Source organism: Ahaetulla prasina, chromosome 2 (genome assembly GCF_028640845.1).
Source record: "Ahaetulla prasina isolate Xishuangbanna chromosome 2, ASM2864084v1, whole genome shotgun sequence".
Taxonomy (NCBI): domain Eukaryota; kingdom Metazoa; phylum Chordata; class Lepidosauria; order Squamata; family Colubridae; genus Ahaetulla; species Ahaetulla prasina.
Genome location: NC_080540.1, coordinates 237,968,297 through 237,985,269, shown reverse-complemented (window position 1 = coordinate 237,985,269; position 16,973 = coordinate 237,968,297). Strand labels below are relative to the sequence as shown.

General features: G+C 41.4%; 1 protein-coding gene across 5 annotated transcripts in view; it reads right to left on the bottom strand.

Moving 5' to 3' along the window:
- Positions 1 to 16,973, bottom strand: part of AOPEP (aminopeptidase O (putative)) — a 235,892-nt gene that overhangs the window by 114,736 nt on the left and 104,183 nt on the right. For all 5 annotated transcript variants that reach the window (XR_009153645.1, XM_058170936.1, XM_058170934.1 and 2 more), the window contains one exon: positions 14,827 to 14,887. Coding sequence is in view for 4 of the 5 variants with exons in the window: in XM_058170936.1 (XP_058026919.1) it covers positions 14,827 to 14,887 (61 nt within the window). In the remaining variant the exon portion in view is untranslated. The remainder of the gene's footprint in view (positions 1 to 14,826; positions 14,888 to 16,973) is intronic.

Below are 16,973 nucleotides of genomic sequence, written 5' to 3'. Positions count from 1 at the left end.
GAGAGCAAAGTCAAGGCGATAAAGAGAGCCCCAGCACCCAAAAACAAGACAGAACTCCAGGCTTTCCTGGGTCTGGTAAACTTTACGCCGTGTTTTTAAAAGACAAGGCAACCGTTGCTGAACCGCTGCATAAATTGCTTGGAAAAACACTGCTTGGTCGTGGGGAAGTCAGAGAATAGGGCATTTGAGGCAGTAAAAGTTTGCTATCAAGCGATAGCCTGTTAATACAATACAACAACAGACTGCCGTTAGTATTGGTTTGTGATCGTCCCCTATGGAGTAGGAGCGGTACTTAGCCACAGACTCCCAAACGGCACTGAAGCCCTATAGCGTTCTATTCACGAACGATGTCCCGGCTGAGAGGAATTACAGCCAGCTAGATAGGAGGCTCTCGCAATAGTGTCAGGGTGAAAAATTTCACGAATACGTTTTGGGCGAGATTTCGAAATTGTCACTGATCACAGACCGCTATTGGGGTTACTGGCTGGCGACCGCCCAACGCCAGTAGCACTCTCACCTAGACTGACCAGATGGACTATTTTTTTGACCGCATACTCCTACAAGCTGCAGCATCGGCCTGGAAAGGAGCTGGGGCATGCGGACGCATTGAGCAGATGCCCATTGCCAGGGGAAATCGAGGACCCCACCCCGGGCACACCCGTTCTACTAATTGACTCTTTGGACTCGGGGCCAGTCACATCGCAGGAAGTGGCTCGGCCTCCTACCGGGACGTTGTTTTAAGGACTGTAATCAGTTGGGTTCAAAGGGGATGGCCCGCTGCGGCGACGTTTCAAGGAATTTGTAAAGAAAAAAGGGGAATTGTCCGTACAAGGGGGGTGCCTGCTCTGGGGGGATAGGGTGGTAGTCCCCGAGAAACTGAGGGGAAAAGTTCTGGAACTCCTGCATGAGGGTCACCCAGGAATTGTGAGGATGAAGGGTTTGGCTAGGAGCTATGTCTGGTGGCCCCTAATGGACAGGGAAATCAGTGACAGGGTTGGCCGATGCCAAGTATGTCAAGAATCCAGACCACTACCACCACGGCCCCAGTTTTGGAGTGGGAGAAACCCCAAGGCCCTTGGTCCCGCATACATTGATTTTGCCGCCCTTCCACGGCCAAACATTTCTAATTGTGGTGGATGCATTCTCCAAATGGCTGGAGATCATCCTAATGAAATCCACAACCGCGGGAGCTGTCATCTCAGCACTAAAACACCTTTTCGCCACGCACGGGCTACCGGACACCCTCGTGTCCGATAACGGCCCACAGTTCACCGCAGCATTATTTGAAGGGTACCTGGCTGAAGAGGGCATCCGACATGCCCTCTCAGCGCCGTTCCACCCTGCGTCGAACGGCCTTGCTGAACGTTTTGTCCGGAGTGCGAAAGAAGCGCTATCACGGCGGCCGGGCGATTGGCAGGCACAAATCGACGCATTCCTAACCGTCCAACACAGGACCCCCTGTGTGGCCACCGGCCGCAGCCCAGCCGAGCTATTAATGGGGCGGAAGCTACGGTGCCCGCTAGACCGGCTACACCCGAACTACGTACAGGACGGGTTCAAAACAAAACCAGATAGAATCCGAGAGTTAAACATAGGAGACTCGGTGTGGGCACATAATTACAGCGACGGCCCTAACTGGAAGAGGGGGATGGTCATAGACAAAACGGGCCCCAAATCTTATCTAGTGGAACTAGACGATGGCAGAATCTGGAGGCGCCACATAGATCAATTAAGAAACAGATTGAGCGATAAGGCAGAATTAGGCGAGAACAGCCCTGACTATGATTTAATTAACCCCACAGCTGACCGGCGCCAAGAACAAACAGAAAGCGTAAGCAAAGAACCAAACAGAGACTTATCTGAGTCAGGCGAGGTCCAGCGACACCCTCCGGTCCCTCTAGAGGACAGCAGGTCCGAGCCGGCGAATAATCCAGGGCCGGAGGGCCGGGAGGAGGAGCTCAGAGGAATGAAAAGTCCCTCCGGCAAGCTCGACTCAACTCCAGAAAGTGAACTGCGCAGGTCCGGGAGAGTCAGGAGACGCCCCACGTACCTGCAGGACTACGTAGAGAAGTAATATGCAAATATTGGCAAAGTGCCTTCTGGGAGGGAAGGAGTGTAATGTATTACTGTAAGTTTTGGCGGGAGTTTTAGGCGGGAAATATCTCGTTTCTGATTGGATGCAGCCTCAGGCTGAAGTGTATATAAGGAGAGGTTTTTCTCCAGAGTTTTGCTGGGTCACACTATATTAAAGAGCTGTTGTCACTAACCTGGTCTCCTGCCTCGTCAATACCCATACTTAACAGAGAGACTCAGTCTCTCTCAGCCTTAGGAAGGAGGCCATTTTAATCAAATCTAAATAGGTGCAATATAACCAACTTCTTTTACAACTCTTAAATATTTCTAGCATAAAAACCAAAATGTGCTTAGGGAAAGGGAGAGGGGGAGAGGGAGTGAGAGAGGGGGAGAGAAAGAGAGAGAGAGATTGCTCAAACCAGGTGTACAACTAAAAAAACCAGTTTGGTATACAGGTTAAGACTTCAGACTAGAAACTAGAGACCATGAGTTCTAATTCTGGCCTTTGATACATAGTCAACTGGGTAACTTTGAACTAGTCAGTTTCTCACAGCCTTAGGAAGGAGGCCATGGCAAACCCCTTTTGAAAAACCTTGCCAAGAAAACTGCAGGGACTTGTCCAGGCAGCCTCAAAGAACCAGACACGATTGAACACAAAAAAGGGGGTGCTAATAATGAATATGTCATCACACAAAATATGCTGGCATCCTAGAAAGATATTCAGACTTAAGGTTTAGAATCCAATGGAAATGTATTTAATAGATTTGCACATACAAGACAAAAATATGATTCAGAGCTTACAAGTCTTTTCATGTTCTAGTTAGCTTTTATCATGAAACGTACTAGGGTATAATGTAAAAATGTTGGGATTTTGCTTCTATTTTCTTATGCTCTGAATTCTAAGACTGTAGCATAATGTAGAATGCTTTCACACGGCATGCATGAATCTTTAAACATAATCAGTTATTTTTGGAATTCTTCTATAGTTCACACACACATTTTTTAGCTTGTCTCAATGACCACCCGAAAACATTTTTAGGCATATCCAAGAGAGCAGTTCTAGTAAAGATCCAAACAGCTGGGCCTCTGAGTAGCTGGAGCATACCAAAACATTAAAAAGTTTTATCCACCACCAGGCCAAGCAAAATGTCTTGCTATTTAAAAGAAATTCGAGCTTCTCATACTACATGCCTGAAAAATTCTCAACTTTATTCAATAGCTGGGTAAACTCTGATTCAGAGCAGAACTACATGTCAGATGTATACACTTCTTTATTTGTATCATACTCTGCCTTTGTAATAAAATGCAGGATCACTGTCGCTTGTTTACCTGCTCAAAATCAGACAACCACACCCAGATAAGCAGCCTAATAAAGAAACAGCTGACTTTTCTTTTTTCTTTTCAACAATTTATCTTTCAAAAAACCACAAAAACCCTCAGCATGACATTAATTGTTGGTAATGCTTTACATATAAACATTCCTATCAAAATCTATCCATGATAAAAGCTGAGGGAAGTTTTATTTGTTTTGTCCTGGTGCCTTCAGGTCAGTGTTGTTTTTTGGTGACTGCCTAGACAAGTCGCTCTGGTTTCTTGGCAACGTTTTTTGGAAAACGTTTCCTCCATGCTAGGGCTAAAAGAGAATGACTGGCCCAAAGTCACCCAGCTGGCTTTCTGCCTCAGATGGGAGTACAGGTAGACCTCGAGTTACAACCACAATTGAGCCCAAAATTTATGTTGCTAAGTGAAATATTTGTTCAGTCAGTTTTACGATTTTTCTTGCCACAGTTGTTAAGTGAATCATTGCATTTTGTTAAGTTAGCAACATGGTTGTTAAGTGAATCTGGTTTCCCCATTGACTGCTTGTCAGAAGGTCACAAAACATGATCACATGACACACACCCCCAGGACACTGCAACGGTCATAAATATGAACCAGTTGCCAAGCATCTGAATTTTGATCACATGATCGTGGGGATGCTACGAAGGTCGTAAGTGTGAAAAATGGTCATAAATCACTTTTTTCAGTGCCGTTGTAACTTTGAATGGTCATTAAATGAACTGTTGTAAGTCGCGGACCACCTATAGTATTCAGTCTTCTGATTTCTAGCCTGACACCTTAATCATTTCACCAAACTGATTCTACACATAGTTTTATAAGGTCAAAATAAGTTTAGACAAATATGTGTATAATATTTTATTTTCTCTAGTATATTTCAAGCAAATACTACAAAATATAGGGAATGTGAAAGGAAGGTGGTATTCAAATCAGCAGTCTGCATGTTTAAAGCCATTAATGTTTATCATTTCAGAAGATAGATGAGGTAGAGGCAGCAACTGCAAGGGACAAGGGGAGAAGCAATTCCACCATCTTTGAAAGTACTTACAATAAGATCCCAGGCCATTTCCCACCAATGACAATACACCTAGTTGCCTTGACCAAGCACATCTACATTACAGGCAGTCCTTTTTTTTTTTTTTTTTTTGCATTTATATTCCGCCCTTCTCCGAAGACTCAGGGCGGCTTACACTATGTCAAGCAATAGTCTTCATCCATTTGTATACTATATACAAAGTCAACTTATTGCCCCCCAACAATCTGGGTCCTCATTTTACCTACCTTATAAAGGATGGAAGGCTGAGTCAACCTTGGGCCTGGTGGGACTTGAACCTGCAATATTGCAAGCAGTTGCTGTTAATAATAGGCTGCATTAGCCTGTTGTGCCACCAGAGGCCCTTGAGTTATAACCATTTCTTTAGTGACTGTTCAAAATTTCAACAGCACTGAAAAAAGTGACTCATGACCATTTTTCACACTTATGACTGTTGCAGCATCCCCGTGGTCATGCGATCAAAATTCGGATGCTTGGCAACTTGTCATGTATTTATGACGGTTGCAGTGTCCCAGGGTTATAATGATCACCTTTTGCAACCTACTGTCAAGCAAAGTCAATGGGGAAGCCAGATTCACTTAACAATCATGTCATTAACAACTGCAGCAAGTCACTTAACAAGTCTGGCAAGAAAGGTCATAAAATGGGGCAAATCTCAACAACGGTCTTGCTTAAGCAATAGAAATTTTTGGCTCAAATGTGGTCGTAAGTCAAGGACTACCGGTACTTGCATTCAGGGCCTGGTTATAAGAAACTTATGATGCCCTTTTATCAACAGTTCCATTGGCTAAGAATTGACAGTTCTTACAACTTACATAAATCTTTTTTAGATAAGAGACAGGACATTTGGAAACCATTCTCATTCATACACTCAAATTTAAGATCCCTCAGAGAAGCGGCTTCTTCTATCTCTGTTGTGACCCGGACCCAAGCAGGTAGTAATAAACTTAGTCTGTGGAAAAACAAACTTTATTTGAACAGCTGGGAATTACTTCATTCCCGGCATCGTTCAACTCAAAGTAAAACAAATGCCTCCCAACACAAATTCCTAACAAACATTAGTCCAATTAGGCAAACTGCCAAAGGCCCTTCCTGGCAAATGTCCAGAAGCCACAAAAACAAAGACATACATGAAGCAGAAGACAGAGCAGAAGACGCAGCTACAACGTTGTTTTCCAGCAAAGCTGAAACACCGGTGCTGGTCTGTTTTAAGCCTTATGGGAGAGGCCAATCATCTCTTGATCCTACTCCCGAGTTGTCCTCTCTGTTTGAGCTGCTCTTGCCTTCTGGCAGCTGTTCTCATGCGTGCATTAGGAACAGGCTCCTCCTGTTCCTCTGCCTCACTACTATCGGTCTCTGGAGGCTCTGGAGTCTGCACTGCACTTCCCGATGGCCCTGGCCTCACCTCAGCCTCATCATTGTCTGACTCCATTGCCAGCTCTGTAGGCTGCTGACAGACCACAACAATCTCTTCTGTTGGAATCCAGGAGGCCTTCTCATTGGTTGTTCACATGTTCTTTCACTTTCTATAAAGAGAACTTAGCTCTATTATTTTTCTCCCTGAATCCATTTTTATTCTGACAAATAAGCCCCCTTGCTCCCGAAAGCAAGTTTTGAACATGCTATTATTACGTTGTTACTATTGTGTATTTATTTGCTACGTTTACATGTTTTAATTACTACTTTCTTCTGTGATCTATGTTTTATCGTTAGCCTAATTGTAGGGAACTGCATCCAAAACTATTTTACTGAGAAAGCCCCAATGAACAAAGGTTCCTGCTGTTCTTACTCATAGATCTTCCTTTCGTGATAATTGCAGCTTAGAACGTTGTCTGAAAGTGCATCATGCAATAATCATGTTAAAGCTAAACAGGCTTCACCGTGGTCAGTTGATAGACGAGAGAGCACTTATGTTTATATACACTCATAAATATAACAATATACTGGACTGCTCTAGTTTTTCATGAAGAAATATGTAGGCCAGCTGAAGCTTAGTTTTGTAGAAGAAGAATACAGGTAGTCGACCACAATTGAGCCCAAAATTTATGTTGCTAAGTGAGAAATTCACTAAGTAAATTTTGACCCATTTTATGACTTTTTTGCCACGTTTGTTAAGTGAATCACTGCAGTTGCTAAGTTGGTAAGTGAATCTTGTTTCCCTATTAACTTTGCTTGTCGCAAAATGGAATCATATTACCCTGGGATACTGTAACAGTCATGAGTCAGTTGCCAAGTGTCTGAATTTTGATCACATGACCATGGGGATGCTGCAACAGTCATAAGTGTGAAAAACAGTCATAAGCAGGGGTAAAATGCTCCCGGTTCAGACTGGATCGGCTGATGGTGGGTGGTTCGGAGGACCGGTAGCAAAAATCCCTACCCCCCCCCGCCCATGTTCCCCCAATGCCTGGTCACCTGCTTCCCCGCTTGCCGCTTCTTTTAAAAATGCTTTTAAAATGTTAAAAAAAAGGCTCTGACGATCACAGCTGAGCCGCGTGATCGTCAGAGCCCATTTTTTTTAACTTTTAAAAGCATTTTTGTACAACCTATTCAGCCAAATAGGTTGTAAAAAATGCTTTTAAAAGATAAAAAAAGGCTCTGATGATCACAGCTGAGCCGGGCAATTGTAAAAAAAATACTTTTAAAAGTAAAAAAAAAAGATCGCGCGCCACAGCTGATCACATACACACCCCGCGTTGTTCTATTTACCTCGTTTTGGCGTGCACTGCATGCACATGCGCACCTTGCATTTGGTTTGTGGTGCACACTGCACATTAACGTGCACAGCATGCATGCACTGCGCAGCGTGCATGCACGTGTGCAACCAGCGAACCAGTAGTAAACCGGTTCAGATTTCACCACTGGTCATAAGTCACTTTTTTCAGTGTTCTTGTAACTTGGATCAGTCACTAACCAAACTGCTATAAATCAAGGATTATCTGTACAGTATATGAAGCTATCTTGTAATGAGCAAGACACTCATTTATCTAGCCAAGAATGCACTTATTTTAGCTGGCAATGGCTTTCCATGATCTCAAGTGGGGTCTTTCATAGCACCTGCCAACTGATGGTATGTAGATGTGATGTTTGTAACCGATGGCATCAGGCATTGATCATGAACCCACCAGCACCAAGGCTTGTGCTATGTTTACTGACCTGTCACTGTACCCCCAAAATTTAGTGCCAACCTGTCAATCTAATAGTCCTGAGTGCACTTGCAGTTCTTTCCAGTGAGGGAAGAAATTGAAGTGCATTAGGATCTGCCAATTCCCAATGTATGATATTGTCCCTTTTCTTCCCGTTCCTCATTTATAATGGAATAAACTGAATGCTTCCCTGAGATTTAGAAAAAAAGGCATTCACTCATATAGGGTTATACGAACCAGCAATTTTAAAAAGTGCAAGTCACTTATTAATGCATTTTTAAGCTGCAATCTTGCATAAGTAAGAAGAGCCATTGAACTTTAGAGATGCTTAGGATCAGTGGTGGGATTCAAGTAATTTAACAACCGGTTCTCTGCCCTAATGATTTCTTCCAACAACCAATTTGCCAATCTGTTCAGAAAGTTAACAACCGGTTCTCCCGAAGTGGTGCGAACTGGTTGAATCCCACCACTGCTTAGGATTGTCTTTTTATTGTCTTATATTCTTTGTGCATGTCCTTTGGTTAGAAAGCAATGTGAATATGATTTAAATGTGGTCATAAACCATTCTAACATTCCCTCATAGCTCAAGAGCTTCAGCACATTTCCAGGTAGAGAGGATAAAATAACATTGGAGACATACACACGGGAGGAAGGGAGGGAAGGAAGGAGAGTGAGAGAGAAAGAGAGAGAGAGAAAGGGAAGGAAAGAGAAAGGAAGAGAGAGAGAGAAAGGGAGAGAGAGAGAAGGGAAGAGAGAGAGAGAGAGAATCCCAAATTGGAAGTATGTTTAGCAATAACAGTGGAAATTGTAACGTCACTCTCAATTACAGCAAGATTTTAATCAAAATCTCAATAGATGCAATATAACCAACGTCTCTTACAACTTTTAAATATTTCCAGCATAAAAACCTAAATGTGTTTTACAATTGATCCAAGTCACAACTGCAGAGGCCAGCTTTTAAAAAAGTGAGGGTTTTCCCCCCCTGAAATAGTTAAGTTGTACTTGCTTACAGCATTTCCAAAATCAATAGAAGCCTACCATTGGTTGGCATCTTTATATATCTATTGTACCAAAACTGTCTCCGTTTTGGTCTCTCAAGGAGGACTTCCAATGCCGAAAAACAGTCAGCACTGAGCCTCGGGGAAATTGTACTGCTTGAAGTGAACTCAGCTGCCCTCCTTTATTGGCATTCCAGTAGGCTTGGGACAAAGAAAACCATGGCAAAGACTTTTAGTAAATTGATATAGTAAAAGTTTCTCTGAGATAGACAGGCAATCCATTATCTTGCAAAGATGTGCTGTTTGAATTACGGGACGTCTCTTCCTCCTTCTCAGGGTACTGGAAGCCAAAGCTGATTACAATTTTTCTTCAGAAAAAATTGGCCGGGTTACTTACGGGACTGTCTGCTGCCACTGACTGCCTCCCACCGACCCGTGCGCTCTCACAGGGAGGGACTCCTTGGGGTGCTGTCCGCCAGGCAGTGCCAACTGGCGACACCCAGGGGAAGGGCCTTCTCTGTGGGGGCTCCCACCCTCTGGAATGAACTTCCCCCGGGACTCCGTCAACTTCCCGATCTTCGAACCTTTCGCCGCGAGCTTAAGACACATCTATTTATTTGCGCAGGACTGGGCTAGGATTTTAATTTTAATTTAGTTTTTAATGGGGTTTTATTATTTTAATTATAATTTTAAATTCGGCCTTATTTAATAAGTTTTTTAATTAGTGTTTTATCTTGTATTTATATTTGTGTATTTGTGTTTTTAATAGGCTGTAAACCGCCCTGAGTCCCTCGGGAGATAGGGCGGTATAAAAATGTGATTAAATAAATGTGATTAAATAAATAAGAGTTACTTCTACATCTACACACTATATCAGCCAGCAAGTAAACAGCCGAATTTGCGCCTACAGCATTTTGCTTGTTTATTACTGCATACAGAGGCTAGAGAAGATATTCCAATCAAATTTGAAACTCAGGGAACACTGTTCAAAAGGAAAAGTATTCTGGGGCTACACATTTCTTTCCTTCTCATGTTGTTTTGGATGGCCAAAAGGGAGGAAAAAAACTCTCAGCAAGACAAGAGTTAATTTGTAGCTAATCTTTTTTGCTTTTCTTAGGATCTTTTTAGAAAAGCTCACATCCCTATTTAAGAAAGACCTTTCCTCCCTTTTCCAGACCTTTGAATATGTAGGTGGAAGAGTAGGAACTTGGGAATGTGAATTTGATCCAGCACTGACCAGCCAGGCAGTAAACTCTTATTGTTCTGGAGATACCAATCGTATTTCCTTTCTACTAGGATCCAACCATTCTGTGCATAACTTAGCTTTTATGCTCAGCAGCGTGATTAACAGGAAAAAGACAAGCCACAAAGAATATTTAAGCTTTGTTAAAGCTCTGTAAACAATTTCTTATGAGCTATTTTCATGAATTCTTTTCTAAAGGGAACCTATTTTCATATTTCAGGTCCTTGTATACTGAATAAAGCTGCTTCCACTATCAATATTGTGAACTATTCGTGAGTTTCTAAGGAATCCCAAACTTTTTTAAACTAGATTTTTGGCTATATGGTGCTACTGTTAAAACTCTCTGTATAAATCCATAGTAAAAGCTCATTCATTAATCTACAGTATGTCTTGAAATGCCAGCATTAGTTACAGGTCAGTGGTATATCAAGCTTCAGAATGATGGTAACTTTCTCTTGAGTGCAGCTATCAACACCAGACCTGATAGGAGTTGAATAGGCAAACTGTAAAGCTTCAATGGAGCAGAAAAAAATAGGAAATAGTCTCCAAATGAGGGGTTGAAACCTATGCTTACTAGGTGGAAGAGCTGTACCGCCAATTTTTAAACACTGTACTTGACCGGCAGAAATAGAGACATCTCCTTAAACTTTGCATTACTTTCACTTTTCTCATCAAGGTATATTCTTCCTCAAGATACATTACATTAAAATGGGAGCAAAAGAAACAGAAGAAATACATAAAAAATAATCTAGAAGGATTGTTACTAACTCTAGAGCTGGCAATCGTTTTTAGGAATAAAGTCCGAATTTGTTTATGCTGGAGATGGGGGTAAAGAAAGTAACTGCAGGGGACAAATACAAATACTAAAAATGGCCCCCTATACATGTCATGCATTCATCAGTAAATTTAAAATATTTTTTTTAAAATTTGATGAATGCATTCCCTAAAATCTGTAATGTTGGTAGTGTAATTAGAAAATAATAATATGCAGCCTATTGTCTTCAGCCATAATTATTTTCCCAATCATACTGAAATGTGCCAAAGCCAGCCAAAACCAAACCTGACAATTGCTGAGAAGATTGGTAATTAGTTACTACAGCTTACTGTATAGATAACGAAAGCACAAAACCTTTTGTGAATATCTCTTAGGAAAAACATTTTGTTATTATATCTGGATGAATGCCATTTGCTTGTTTTTCATTTATTTCAAATGTAATTGAACATGGAGCTGAGAAATCTCAGTCTAACTAGCAGAGTTCACGGAGAGTGAATAATCTGGAAATGCATTTCCATTTAAGCACTGTAAGCTATGATAAAAAAAGGTTTAAATGTGAAGATTACTTAACCTGATTTTGCTATATTTTATAATAATATTGCTAATCACCTTGAAATTAACTAACGACACTTTGGCATGATGACCAATATCCCAGACAAAAATATTCTAAATAGGAAACTTTATCAAAGATAAGAATCAATAAAAAGTCAAACATTAGTAGATTGTCTTGGCAAGCATCTGGATCATCTGAAAATGTTTCTGCAAAATGACCAAAAATTCACAAACAATATTTAACTTGTTCTGGGAAAGGGACATGTTCCTGACTGCCTCATTTTTCCGAAGAGATATCTGGATATCTCAAAGCACTTTATTTTGGGGGCTCTATTACTATAGTTCAGGAAGGACAAGAAAATGTTTTATGATTAACCCTTAATGAACAAATATCTGTTTACCATATTTATTCAAGGTTATATTCCAGGACATTCTCCAGGTGATCCCTACCCCTCAAATAAGATAGAAGCTACAAGAATGTAAGTCTTGGATTACCTCCTTCTCATTTTTTAATTACTTTTTAATTAATTTTTAATTACAGAGTAAGTTTATTTATTTTTATTTATTTTTCAAATTTATATACCTCCCTATCTCCCTAAGGACTCAGGGCGGTTCACAGGCAGTTAAAATACATGTAAATACAGATTAAGAACAACAATTAAAAAACTTATTCTATTGCCCAAATTTAAAATAGTATAAATAATAAAAACCCCTTAAAACCCATAACTTTAAAATCTAATCCAGTCCCGCGCAGATGAATAAGTATGTTTTAAGCTCGCGACGAAAGGTTCGGAGGTCCGGAAGTTGACGAAGTCCTGGAGGGAGTTCGTTCCAGAGGGTGGAAGCCCCCACAGAGAAGGCCCTTCCCCTGGGTGTCGCCAGACGGCACTGCCTAGCTGATGGCACCCTGAGGAGTCCCTCTCTGTGAGAGCGCACGGGTCGGTGGGAGGTATTTGGTAGCAATTTCAATTTCTTTATTACCTGACACTCCAACACGGGTGGGCAGCTGGTGTTTGCAGGGGTTCGGGAGAACTTCTAGCTAAGATTCTGTGCAGTTTGGAGACCCCCCAAATCCCACTCCTGGATGGCTCTGCCCACCCCTCCCAGGAGTCTCCACATGGTCATTTTGGATGCAGGTAAGTGCAGGGTGTGCAGAGGCTTGGGGAGGGTAAAAAAATGGGTCTACCGGAAGTTTCTGGCCTCCAGAGCCCATTTCTGGCCTCCAGAGGACCTATGGAGTCTGGGGAGGCCATTTTTGCCCTTCCAGAAGCTCCGGAGCCCAGGAAGGGCAAAAATGCCCCCTCACTGTGGTGCAGGATGCTGACTAGGCCACACCCACATGGCCACACCCACCCAGCAACCAGGGAGAGAACCCCATGCTAAAATTTTTGTAGCCCACCCCTGCTCCAACACCTCACTTCTCTATTTTTCTTCCCTCCCACTCTTCTCCAAGATCTCTCTCTGCCTGTTCGCTGCAATTTTTCTTCAGTGTTATATTAATACACTACAACTATTCTGCTATAAACGAGAGGAAATTAATCATTAAAACTTTCCTCCTCCAGACAACAAAAGCTGATGTTAGAGCAATTTAAAATGGCTAATCAAGAAGTAAATCTGTAACTAATCAGTCTTTAATTTTTCAACTTGGATCAATAGCAAGTAAAAGTAAAGTGGATTGATGTTGCAAAGAAGTGATGTACTAAAACTAGAAGGGTATTTACTAGTGCTTCTCTGTATATTACATTACAACAATATTTATTTATTTGTAAAATTTAGAATGGCAACCCATCTTACCTTGGGTAACTCTGGGCATTATTGCCTTATCCCTGGAGGTTATAGATATATTTAGAAAAAAAAAATTGGAAGAGGCCAACGTTACCATCACATAGATCTCCATATAAAATGAGAGAAAAAGAGCAACGATTCTGAAGCTCAATTTTAAAATGAATGCATGAAGAAGAAGAAGGAAAAAAAATCCTAATCTGCCATTTTGGATCATGGGTATAATAACAAGGGAAGGTAGGAAAAAGTGGCGTCCAACATATGTATATAATAAAGGAACAAACAAAAACATTGTGCACTGATAAGTTGTAAAACTACAGCCAATGCAGGAGAAAGCATAGACCAACCAAAATATGCGATTTAGTGAAGTGTACAAATTATTATAGAAATCTGGAAGCATATTTTTACACGATAGACATGGCCACATCATTACTTAATAATTTCTTAATAGGTTCTTTCGTAGTCTAAAATCAGCTGTTTCTAAAGTCGTCGTGTCATTTAAACTCAGTCTGGAGTTGCTGACATTAAATCATTATTAACTTAGTAGAAGGTGAAAAGCTCTCCAGTCCTGTGGTGAGTCACCTCTTAAGCTGCTGTTCATCCTGAACTGATAAACAGCAAAATCAACAGCACAGGGCAATTGACCTCGTTTAACCCAGACTCAACAAGTTTTAAGAAAATGCTGTCCTACAATCTTTTGTCTCTACACAAATGTCCTTCTTTCAGAATACATATTTAACGTAACACACTGGAAAATCTAACTGCGATCCAGTCAAAAGCTATGGAGTTGTAGCTATGGGGAGGGCACATTCTTTTATAAAGCCCAATTTCCTGAAAAATCCTTCACAAGGAATTTGAAGAATATTTACTAAAGTCATGGCCACTCCTATCCTGGCTCTTTTGAGCATAACAGTGTTGTATTCCATTTATCTGAGTTGCTCTGAGTGGGCATGACAGAAAAATAACTGAAATGGATAGATAAAAACATTTGCTCCTTCAAATTTATAAGATTTATAAGATAGGGAATGGAAAACTGATTCTATGACTCACTGCTGGATTAATCTATTCTTGGTTTCTGCCAATTTTGCCTGGGCTAGCCAAATAGACTGGCCATTACAGAGATTGAAGGTCAACATTCCAGGGAGATCAAATTTTGGGTGTCTGGAGAATATGTATGCAATCCACAGAAGGATATCTGAAGGATAATGATGAGTTTTTAAATGTACATGTTGTCTCTAGCATTTCCAGTTAACTGGACACAGCAATTAAATATATGAATCATAGACAGAATGTACAATTGCTATATAGGTTACTGGGAGGATGTTTTTTTTCCTGCCACTGTTTATCCTGGGTTGATATCATTCTGTATTCCTCTGTGAAGGATATCACTCCTTTAGAAATTAAATAAATATTTAATTTTTCCCCTTTTTTTTAAAAAAAAAATTCTGTTCCTAGCATAACTGCAACAGGTGTGAAACCTTATAAATCAGTCCCACTCAACATTAAAAGGTTGATAAATAAAATGAATTTAAGGCAGTGTTTTACTTCATCCACAATAATGCAAGAAACAAACTTCCATTTAAAAAATGTGAAGTGTCAGTAAGATTCCTTAATAATACAATTTCCAATGAATAGTATCCTTTGTAATAAAGTAAGGTTTAAGAGATTTTTTTCCCCCCTTGGCAACATCTCTTTAAGGGAAATGGAACCTGCAATTGATAAAAGTTGATTCCCGTACATGTATTTTATAAAAACATAAACTGGATTTTATTCATAACCCTATTATAGAAAGAAGAGTAATTTGAACAACATGTTCAGCAGATTCATACAGAGAATTCTATTCAAAAAAACACATTTCCATTTACCTTGGGTATTCCTGAGCAGTCAAGCCACTTCTGGAAAATGTTTTCAATCGCCAGACCATACCTTCCAAACAAATAAAAATTAATCATAAAGATGCAGTGTGTGTGTGTGTACTATAATCTTTGGGTTTTGACTATTTGTTCAGCAGCTATTCAAAATTATGACAGAACTAAATGAAAGGTATTTACAATGGGACTTTGTAATTCTGTCTGTTGCAATACTCCACAGACAAATCATTGCTATTTCTGACAATCCTGCCAGAATCCCACAAAACAAGTCAATGGAAAAGCATATAGTATATAGATAATACAGGGTTCTATTTACATCGTGAAAATTGTTTATTTGGCGATCAATTATTAGATAAGAATTACCGTATATACTCGAGTATAAGCCGACCCGAATATAAGCCGAGGTACCTAATTTTACCACAAAAACTGGGAAAAACTATTGACTCGAGTATAAGCCGAGGGTGGGAAATGAGGCAGCTACTGGTCAATGTAAAAAATAAAGATAGAGCCAAGTAAAATAACATGAATATTTATTTGAACGAAAAACAATAAAAGTGCAAAAGGGGGAAGGAGGATTCCCAGCTTTAGAAAATTTAGAACTACGCCGCCTTTGGTATGACCTGAGCATAGCTCATAAAATTATCTGCTACAATGTACTTCCTATCAATGACTACTTCAGCTTCAACCACAACAATACACGAGAACACAATAGATTCAAACTTAAAAGTGAACCTCTCCAATCTAGATTGCAGAAAATGTGACTTCAGTAACAGAGTTGTTAATGCCTGGAATGTGCTACCTGACTCTGTGGTCTCTTCCCAAAATCCCCAAAGCCTTAACCAAAGACTATCTAGTATTGACCTCACCCCATTCCTAAGAGGTCTGTAAGGCGTGCATAAGAGCACCAGCGTGCCTACCGTCCCTGTCCTAATGTTCCCTTTAGTTGTATTCCTTTTATGTATTCAATTCATGCTTATATTTATATAATTATTTAATATGTATTTGACAAAATAAAATGAATAGAATAGAATAGAATAGAATAGAATAGAATAGAATAGAATAGAATAGAATAGAATAGAATTTTTATTGGCCAAGTGTGATTGGACACACAAGGAATGAATGAATGAATGAATGAGTGAGTGAATAGAATAGAATAGAATAGAATAGAATAGAATAGAATAGAATAGAATTTTTATTGGCCAAGTGTGATTGGACACACAAGGAATGAATGAATGAATGAATGAGTGAATAGAATAGAATAGAATAGAATAGAATAGAATAGAATAGAATAGAATAGAATAGAATTTTTATTGGCTAAGTGTGATTGGACACACAAGGATCTACCACTTCTTTGGATGCCCTTCCCAAATTGAACACTGCAAGCATGAAAATGAGTCCTCCTTTAGCTTCCAAGGGACCAGGGTGCCTCTGAAGGTCAGTGCTCTAAGTACTAAGAACCCAGCACAAATCTAAGCCTGTATGCACACCAACAGTGAAAATACCCTGCACAGTGTCTCTTGGAAGAAGGTTAATTTTCATAGACGTTGGGGTGGCTCATTTTTTTTTTTTTGGCAGGGCAATAAGGGTCTCTAATATCATTTAACCCACTTTAGAAGTCTCTCTCTGTGGGTGTGTGTGTGTGTGTGGGTGAGAGAGAGAGAGAGGAGGCTCGGCTGAGCAAAGCGGCGGCGGGAGGCCGCTGGGGAAACGCGAAGTAGTCGGAGATCTGCTTGATGGGGCGGATGGGACCTGGGCAGACGCCGATGGCCATGTGCCCCTGGATGCTGATGGGCGGCTTGTCGCCTTTGCGGTGGCTCATGCAGGTGGCGCCCGGGGAAGGAGGCGGCTGCGGGGGCTGCTGCGGGAGCCGCTGGTGCTGCTGGTGCTGTTGATGCTGCTGCCGCCGCCGTTGCTGCCGCCAGGAGAGGCCGTCGCCAGCCCGGCCCCGCCGCGCCGCGCGCCCCGGCCACGCCGCTGGCTGCTGGGGGAGGCGGAGGAGGGACGGAGGCGAGCAGCGGCGGCGGCGGCGGCGGGCGGACGGCAACGGGTGGGCGGTGGAGGTGATGTCACGGCCCTGCCCGGCCCGGCCCAGGCGGGGCCAGCAAAGGGGCGGGGGCAAGGGGGCGACCGAGGACGGGGCT